The sequence below is a fragment of the Salvelinus sp. IW2-2015 genome, unplaced genomic scaffold (assembly GCF_002910315.2).
Source record: "Salvelinus sp. IW2-2015 unplaced genomic scaffold, ASM291031v2 Un_scaffold6053, whole genome shotgun sequence".
NCBI lineage: Eukaryota > Metazoa > Chordata > Actinopteri > Salmoniformes > Salmonidae > Salvelinus > Salvelinus sp. IW2-2015.
The window spans coordinates 27567-37760 of NW_019947317.1; the positions used below are offsets into that span (position 1 = coordinate 27567).

A 10194-nucleotide genomic window follows, 5' to 3' on the forward strand; every position below is an offset into this window, starting at 1 on the left:
CTACTGAATGATTCTTGGCAATCAGAACACTGTTGTCACTTATAGAACTACTGGAATAGATCTGAGTCAACAGAAACACTTGGCCAACCATGTTGTTCACATCCGTTAAATAGCTACTACTGATATGGGGAGAGGAGGAGAGACAAGAAGAGAAGACAGAGAGGATTACAGACTTTTGATGGTTCTACAGTACCAGGACCATCAAGACTTGTCGTGCGTCACTCTCACGACTAGCCAGTGACCTGTTACCCTTCTACCCCTGGTTTACTGACTGAGACAAGCGAGCCCAGTAACCGTCTCCACTGATCCAGTAACAATGGAAAGTTCTAATTGAGTCATTTGGTCTAGAAGTGCGTTTTCCTGGAAGTCGTACGTCTCTCTCTATGTTTCCGTCCTTGCTCTCCCTCCGTTTGACCGTAATTACTGGGCCGTGTTCAGGATATAGTGCTCATCTAACACGACTTTCAGTGGTTTTCAGAAATAGGAACAGTACTTTACAAATGTAATCATATTGAATGGTGACTATTTAGTAGTGATGTCTTCATATAATATACCATGTGGTATTATTTGTAGCTGACATTTTTAAAAGTTGCTATGTAGAAGTTTTTTCTTCATCTTGGCAGTTTGGATTAAAGAAGTCCAGTCAGTGGTGATGACGCAGGGTTCTGGGTAATCATCACTCATGGCCGAAGGTAATCTGCATTTCTCACTCTCTATGCATGTCTCCCAAATTCACACACTGTATCCCGTAAATAGTGCACTACTTTTAGCCTATTTTTTTTTTAAGGGCTCTGGTCATAAGGTAGAGCACTATTACAGGGAAAGGTTTCCGTTTGGGATGGCGACCCGATCGTTGTCTAGGTAACTTCACCCTTATGGCCTGAAGGATAACCTGCAGTGCTTTTCTCCCTCATCCGTACGTCTGAAACACTTAATTAGAAGCATCTCTAACAGCCTGTAGTTCCAACATGGCACCCTATTCATTACGTTAGTGCACTACTTTAAACCAGGCCATAGTAAATAGGGTTGCATTAACCGGGCCCATAGAAATAGGGTGCATTAACCAGGGCCCATAGGAAATAGGGTTGCATTAACCAGGGCCCATAGGAAATAGGGTTGCTATTTAACCAGGGCCCATAGGGAATAGGGTGCATTTTGGGATTCAGCACAGCCTGTCAACATTGTCCCTTATGCTGCTGGTGTCCCTCTCCTCTCCCTTTATGAACCTCCATGCATGGGCAGGGCATGAGATTCCTATACAGTCAGTGGCAACATGGTATGAAGTCTCTGGCCTGTTAGAGAGTACTAATTAGACAGAGATTGACCCTATTCAGTTTACTTGGACTGGACTGACTACATGTGCTGACTTACTGACTGACTTACTATGGCTGACTACATGATCTGAACTACATGGTCTGACTACATGGACTGACTACATGGGCTGACTACATGGACTGACTTACATGAATGAACTACATGGACTGACTACATGGCTGACTCAATGACTGACTACATGGAATGACTGACATGGCTGACTACATGCTGACTACATGGCTGACTACATGATGACTTAACATGGCTGAACTTACTGGCTGGACTACATGGCTGACTACTGGTCTACTACATGGCTGACTACGGATATCTTGACTACATGGGCTGACATACATGGACTGACTTACATGGCCTGACTACAGACTGCACTACATGGGATATGACTACATGATCTGACTTACATGACTGAAGACTACATGGCTGTATATCATGATTGACTACATGGCTGGACTACATGGCTGACTACATGGCTGACTACATGGCTGACTACATAATGACTTACATGCTGTACTACATGGCTGACTACATGCTGACAACATGGTGACTACTATGACGACTACATGCTGGACTACATGTACTGACTACATGGGCGATACCGTGACTACATGAGCTGACTACATGGCTGACTACATGCATGACTACATGACTGACTTACATGGCTGACTACAATTGGCTGACTACATGGCAATGACTACATGAACTGGATCTACATGGGCTGTACTACATTGGCTGACTACATGGCCTGACTACATGTTGACTACATGGCGCACTTACTATGGCTGATACATGGACTGACTATAGGACTGCTACAGCCTGTACTCACGACTGACATACATGGCTGTACATACTGACCTGACTACCATGGTCTGACTACCATGACTGACTACATGGACTGACTACTATGGCTGACTACATGACTGACTACATGGTACCACATGCTGACTACATGACTGACTACATGCTGACTACATGCTGACTACATGGCTGACTACATTGACTGACTACATGGACTGACTACATGGCTGACTATCATGGCTGATCGCATGCTGACTACATGGCTGTAGCTGGACTACATGGCTGACTTACTGGCTGTACTACATGAGCTGACTACATGAGCTGACTACATGACTGACTACATGCTGACTACAGCTTAATGCTGACTACATGGCTGACTACATGGCGACTACATGGACTGACTACTTATGGTCTGACTTGACATGGCTGCACTACATGGCTGATACATGTAATGACTACATGGCTGACTCATGGCTGACTTTACATAGCTGACTTACATGGCTGACTAACATAGCGACTTACCATGGCTGACTACATGACTGCCACACGACTGACACACGGTCTGACACTACGACTGACTACACGGCTGACTAACTTGACTGGATCACATGGCCTGACTACATTGGCCTGACTACATGGTGACCACATGGTCTGACTTACATGCTGACTTACATGGTCTGACCACTGAGCTGACTACATGACTGACTACATGGCTGACTACATGACTGACTACATGGCTGACTACATGACTGACTACATGGCTGACTACATGGCTGACTACATGGCTGACTACATGACTGACTACATGACTGACTACATGACTGACTACATTTCTGACTACATGGGTGACTACATGGCTAAGGCACACACATATAGATTGGCTGTGGCTTGTATGACGACCGTGTATATGTTGCTAAACTAGAAAAGAAGGCCACACAGACTCACACAGACCCGCTGCCATAATGATGTCGTTTTTCTTCAAATATATACAGTACCAGTCAAAAGTTTGGACACACCTACTCATTCCAGGGTTTATCTTTAATTTTGACTCTTTTCTACATTGTAGAATAATAGTGAAGACGTCAAAACTATGAAATAACACACATGGAATCATGTAGTAACTCAAAAAGTGTTAAAAAAAATCTAAATATATTTTATATTTAAGATTCTTCAAGGTAGCCACCCTTTGCCTCGATGACATCTTTGCACACTCTTGGCATTCTCTCAACCAGCTCCATGAGGTAGTCACCTGGAATGCATTTCAATAAACAGGTGTGCCTTGTTAAAAGTGAATTTGTGGAATTTCTTTCCTTAATGCCTTTGAGCCAATCAGTTGTGATGTGACAAGGTAGGGGTGGTATACAGAAGATAGCCCTATTTGGTAAAAGACTAAGTCAATATTATGGCAAGAACAGCTCAAATAAGCAAAGAGAAACGACAGTCCATCATTACTTTAAGACATGAAGGTCAGTCAATCCGGAAATCTCAAGAACTTTGAACATTTCTTCAAGTGCAGTCGCAAAAATCATTAAGCGCTATGATGAAACTGGCTCTCATGAGAACCGCCACAGGAAAGACCCAGAGTTACCTCTGCTGCAGAGGATGAGTTCATTAGTTACCAGCAGACATATCTCAAGTAACAGACACATCTCAACATCAACTGTTCAGAGAAGACTGCGTGAATCAGGTCTTCATGGTCGAATTGCTGCAAAGAAACCACTACTGAAGGACTCCAATAAGAAGAAGAGACTTGCTTGGGTCTAGAAACACGAGCAATGGACTTTAGACCGGTGGAAATCTGTCCTTTGGTCTGATGAGTCCAAATGTGAGATATTTGGTTCCAACCACCGTGTCTTTGTGAGACGCAGAGTAGGTGAACGTACGATCTCTGCATGTGTGGTTCCCACCGTGAAGCATGGAGGAGGAGGTGTGATGGTGTGGGGGTGCTTTGCTGGTGACACTGTCTGGGATTTATTTAGAATTCAAGGCACACTTAACCAGCATGGCTACCCCAGCATTCTGCAGCAATACACCATCCCATCTGGTTTGCACTTAGTGGGAATATCATTTGTTTTTCAACAGGACAATGACCCAAAACACACCTCCAGGCTGTTTAAGGGCTATTTGACCAAGAAGGAGAGTGATGGAGTGCTGCATCAGATGACCTGGCCTCCACAATCACCCGACCTCAACCAAATTGAGATGGTTTGGGATGAGTTGGACCGTAGAGTGAAGGAAAAACAGCCAACAAGTGCTAAGCATATGTGGAAACTCCTTCAAGACTGTTGGAAAAGCATTCCTCATGACGCTGGTTGAGAGTGTGCAAAGCTGTCATCAAGGCAAAGGTTGGCTACTTTGAAGAATCTAAAATATATTTTGATTTGTTAAACACTTTTTTGGTTACTACATGATTCCATATGTGTTATTTCATAGTTTTGATGTCTTCACTATTATTCTACAATGTAGAAAATAGTCAAAATTAAAGATAAACCCTGGAATGAGAAGGTGTGTCCAAACTTTTGACTGGTGCTGTACGTGTTCAATCAATAAACCCATCAACCAATCAGCTCTTACCTGTGTTGGGGATGGTGAGTCTACCCCCCAGGAAGTTGAATGTCCCATACGAGGTGTTAGCCACGTCCCGCGGCAACGTCTTGAAATACGTCTGATTGGACAGCCGYGTCATAAACTCAGCAGGGTCAGAGGATAACTTCCCGTTGTGTAGGGTGTGGTGCGACCCGTTGGGTAAGGGGTCCAGGAGCGGACCGTTGGTCAATGAGAACTTAGCGGTGCCGTCGTGACGTGAGTGAAGGGTTCCTTGGTAGCTGGTAGTGGTGGTGGTGAGGTCAGGCTGGATGGTAAGCAGATGGGAGTTCTCTAAAACAGATCAGAGACCAGGAGTGAACAACAGCAGCAGGAAATTACCTCATCTCTAACACACACACCGCCACAGCACAACAGGAAATTACCTCATCTCTAACACACACACCGTCACAGCACAACAGGAAATTACCTCATCTCTAACACACACACCGTCACAGCACAACAGGAAATTACCTCATCTCTGACACACACACCGTCACAGCACAACAGGAAATTACCTCATCTCTGACACACACACCGTCACAGCACAACAGGAAATGACCTCATCTCTAAAAGAGAGAGAGAGAGAGACGAGCAGAGAGAAGAGAGAAGAGAGAGAGAGAGAGAGAGAGAGAGAGAGAGAGAGAGAGAGAGAGAGAGAGAGAGAGAGAGAAGCAGAGAGAGAGAGAGAGACAGAGAGAGAGAGAGAGAGAGAGAGAGAGAGACAGAGAGAGAGAGAGAGAGAGAGAGAGAGAGAGAGAGAGAGAGAGAGAGAGAGAGAGAGAGAGAGAGAGAGAGAGACAGAGAGAGAGAGCGAGAGAGAGAGAGAGAGAGAGAGAGAGAGAGAGAGAGAGAGAGAGAGAGAGAGAGCAGAGAGGGGGAGAGAGAAAGAGAAGAGAGGGAATGTACGTATTCCACTCTTTGACAAACAAGCAAAACAAAACAATACAAAGTCTTCTCTTTGTTTATTTCCAAAAAGCTTTTGACTCAATTTGGCATCAGGGCCTGTTGGGGGGAAAACATCAAACATGATAAAATCCACGTGTGGGGTAAAATTGGCGAAAAACACCCATTTCTTTCCTCTGGGCCTGGGGTGAGACATGGATGCATCTGAGCCCCACCCTCTTCAACAAATACAGTGGGGCAAAAAAGTTTTAGTCAGCCACCAATTGTGCAAGTTCTCACACTTAAAGATGAAGAAGAGGCCTGTAATTTTCATCATAGGTACACTTCAACTATGACAGACAAGAGAAAAAAATTCCAGAAAATCACATTGTAGGATTTTTTATGAATTTATTTGCAAATTTGGTGGAAAATAAGTATTTGGTCACCTACAAACAAGCAAGATTTCTGTCTCTCACAGACCTGTAACTTCTTCTTTATGAGGCTCCTCTGTTCTCCCTCGTTACTGTATTAATGGCACCTGTTTGAACTTTGTTATCAGTATAGAAGACACCCTGTCCACAAATTGACGAGGGCACTGGAACAGTCTGCAGCACCCGGCCTCACCTACTAGAATCTGAATCAAATGTCTACTGTTTGATGATGATCTGGTGCTTCTGTCACCAACCAAGGAGGGCCTATAGCAGCACCTAGATCTTCTGCACAGATTCTGTCGGACTGGGCCTGACAGTAAATCTCAAGTATGACAAAAATAATGGTGTTCCAAAAAAGGGTCCAGTTGCCAGGACCACAAATACAAATTTCCACCTAGACACCGTTGCCATAGAGCGCACAAAACTATACGTACCTCGGCCAAACATCAGCGCCACAAGGTAACTTCCACAAAGCTGTTGAATGATCTGAGAGACAAGGCAAGAAGGGCCTTCTATGCCATCACAAGGAACATAAAATACGACATACCAATTAGGATCTGGCTAAAAATACTGGAATCAGTCATAGAACCCATTGCCCTTGTGGTTGTGAGGTCTGGGTCCGCTCACCAACCAAGATTTAACCAACAAAAAGGGACATTCTGCATGCAGAATAATTAAAAAACATCCCTCCAATGTAAAACACCAAATAATGCAGAAATGGGATGATTTGCACAAATTATCCAAATCAGAAAAGTCGGTCTCTATCAGTCTGTCAGGTCTCTATCAGGTGTCAGTCCTATCAGTTATCAGGTCTCTACAGTCTGTCAGTCTCTATCAGTCGTCAGTCAGTGTGCAGGTCTCTATCAGTCTGTCAGGTCTCTATCAAGTCTGTCAGGTTCTCTATACAGTCTGTCAGGTCCTCTATCAGTGTGTCAGGTCTCTATCAGTTGTCAGGTCTCTAATCAGTCCTGTCCAGGTCTCTATCAGTCTGCCAGGTCTCTATCAGTGTGTCAGGTCTCTATCAGTGGCAGGTCTCTATGGTCAGGTCTCTATAGTTCAAGTGTGTCAGGTCTCTATCAGTTGTCAGGTCTCTATCAGTGTGTCAGGTCTCTATCAGGTCTCCTATCAGTGTCTGCAGGCTATCAGTGTGTCATGGTCTCATCAGCTGTGTCAGGTCTCATATCAGTGTGTCTGTCAGGTCTCTATCAAGATGTGATCAGGTCCTATCAGTGTGTCAGGTCTCTATCAGTGTCATCTATCAGCTCTGTCAGGTCTCTATCAGTGTGTCAGGTCTCTATCATCTGTCAGGTCTCTACAGTGGTCTCCAGGGTCTATCAGTGTGTCAGTCTTACAGTGGTCTTCAGGATCTCTATCAGCTTCAGTCTCTATCAGTGTGTCAGGTTACAGTGTGTCAGGTCTCTATCAGTCTGTCAGTCTCTATCAGTGTGTCAGGTCTCTATCAGTCTGTACAGGTTCTGTGTGCAGTCTCTATCAAGTCTGTCTGTCAGGCTCTATCAGTCTGTGTCAGGTCTCTATCAGTGTGTCAGGTTCCTATCAGTCTCTGTCAGGTCTCTATCAGTGTGGCACGGTCTCTATCAGGTCTCTATAGTGTGTCAGGTCTCTATCAGTGTAGTCAGGTCTCTATCAGTGTGAGTCAGGTGTCTCTATATCAGTCTGTCAGGTCTCTATCAGTCTGGCAGGTCTCTATCAGTCTGTCAGGTCTCTATCATTGTGTCAGGTCTCAATACAGTGTGTCAGGTCTCTATCAGTCTGTCAGGTCTCTATCAGTCGTCAGGTCTCTATCAGTGTTTTCCATTCCATTTCCTTCATGTTTTCCCTCTGACAATATCCCTCCCAGCCGAAGACTTAGGTGGCACAGCACAAACTCCACCACACACACACAACACACAACACACACACACACACACACAACACACACACACACACACACACACAACACACACACACACACACACACACACACACACACACACACACCAACACCACACACACACACACACCACACACACACAACCACACACACACACACACCACACACCATTGTTATAGGCTTAGCTCCACCTCCGCCACCACAAACCACCCAGCCCAGGAGACAGCCGGAGCACAATCCCTTATCCCTTGCTACGCTGCTGATTAGAACACACACCACACACACACACACAACACACACACACACACACACACACACACACACACACACACACACACACACACACACACACACACACACGACACACACACTGTTGGGGGGCTTACAGAGTCAATAGGTTACTCAATCTCCATTTATCTCCTTCCACTGCTCTCCTCTGGTGGTGAGATGGGTGTGTGTGTGTGGTGTTTGTTGGTCTGAAGAGTGTGTTTGTTTATTCTTCCAAAGCAATAGCTTCTAGGTGATGTGTAGTGCTGCTGAGAGAATCTATTGACCTGTTGGAGGATCAGATGGGAACAGAGATCTAACTGGTTGAGGATCAGATGGGAACAGAGATCTAACTGGTTGAGGATCAGATGGGAACAGAGATCTAACTGGTTGAGGATCAGATGGGAACAGAAGTTATAACTGGTTGAGGATCAGATGGAAACAGAGATCTAACTGGTTGAGGATCAGATGGGAACGAGATCTAAAACTCTGTTCCATCTGACCTCAACCAGTTAACTGGTTGAGGATCAGATGGGAACAGAGTTTTAACTGGTGTAGTACTTACTGTTTGACAGACCTAACCAATTATGACAATTAAATGTCTATTTTTTGTCTCCCACCATTCCTCTCTCCCTTCTTCTCCCTTCACCACCTCTCTCTCATCTCTCTCTAGCTGTGAATTTAGCTGAGGACAATGGCTCTGTACGTTGGCATGATGCTGTGCCCCTCACACTAACCATCTCTCTCTCTCTCTCTCTCTCTCCTCATCTCTCTCTCTCTCTCTCGTCTCTCTCTCTCTCTCTCTCCTCTTCTCTCTCTTCTCTCTCTCTCTCTCTCTCGTCTCTCTCTCTTCTCTCTCTCTCTCTCTCTCGTCTCCTCTCGCCTCTCAAGCTGCATGGGTTGAGGATGTGGCCCTGTACGTGGGTATTGTAGCCCGTAGCTCTCTGTCTGACCCTCATTACTCCATCGTGGTGGTCCTGGTCTACCGCCGCAAGAAGGGGGGGTCTGGACGCTGACGTAGCGGACTCGTCCATCTTGACCACGGGCTTCCAGCCTATGGGCATCAAGCCTAGCAAGCCAGGTGTGTGGGCACCTCGGCACCGGGCCCCCCGCCCCTGGCCCCCGGCCCGGCCCCGGTCCCCGCAGCAGTAGGATAATGCTCTTTGTTTTATGTTCTACTACCCTTCCTCCCATCCTTCCATCCTTCATCCCTCCGTCTGTCAGTCTGTCTGTCCTTCATCCAACCTATACTGTACACCAACTGTGTCCCACTGTCCCTTGTGTTACCTAGTCTCACCATACTCGTCCACTGTCCCTTGTGTTAACTAGTCTCACCATACTCGTCCACTGTCCCTTGTGTTAACTAGTCTCACCATACTCATCTACTGTCCCCTGTGTTACCTAGTCTCACCATACTCGTCCACTGTTCCCTTGTGTTAACTAGTCTCACCATACTCATCTACTGTCCCCTGTGTTACCTAGTCCTCACCATACTCATCTACTGTCCCCTGTGTTACCTAGTCCCACAACCCATCTACTGTCCCTTGTGTTACCTAGTCTCACCATAACTATAACTAGTCTCACCCATACTCGTCTACTGTCCCTTGTGTTACTTAGTCTCACCATATACTATAACTAGTCTCACCATACTCGTCTACTGTCCCTTGTGTTACTTAGTCTCACCATAACTATAACTAGTCTCACCATACTCATCTACTGTCCTTGTGTACCTAGTCCCACCATAAACTATAACTAGTCTCACATACTCATCACTGTCCCTGTGTTACTAGTCTCACCAATAACTATAACTAGTCTCACCATACTCCATCACCTTTTTGTTGTTTTGTTATTGTTGTGTGTCTCGTGTGTGTGTGTGTGTGTGTGTGTGTGTGTGTGTGTGTGTGTGTGTGTGTGTGTGTGTGTGTGTGTGTGTGTGTGTGTGTTGGATGGTGTGTGTGTGTGTGTGTGTGTGTGTGTGTTGTGTGTGTGTGTGTGTGTGTGTGTGTGTGT

General features: G+C 45.5%; 1 protein-coding gene across 1 annotated transcript in view; it reads right to left on the reverse strand.

Annotated features, from left to right (window-relative positions):
• LOC112078667 (netrin receptor UNC5A-like) overlaps nucleotides 1–9218 on the reverse strand; it is a gene marked incomplete at its 3' end in the record, with an annotated part of 21484 nt that extends 12266 nt beyond the window's left edge. The window contains exons 1-3 of the mRNA XM_070442114.1: nucleotides 9068–9218; nucleotides 4696–5004; nucleotides 2650–2677 (exon numbers count right to left, since the gene is read on the reverse strand). Coding sequence (XP_070298215.1) covers nucleotides 2650–2677; nucleotides 4696–5004; nucleotides 9068–9218 — 488 coding nt within the window. The remainder of the gene's footprint in view (nucleotides 1–2649; nucleotides 2678–4695; nucleotides 5005–9067) is intronic.
• Nucleotides 9219–10194: the final 976 nt, after the last annotated feature.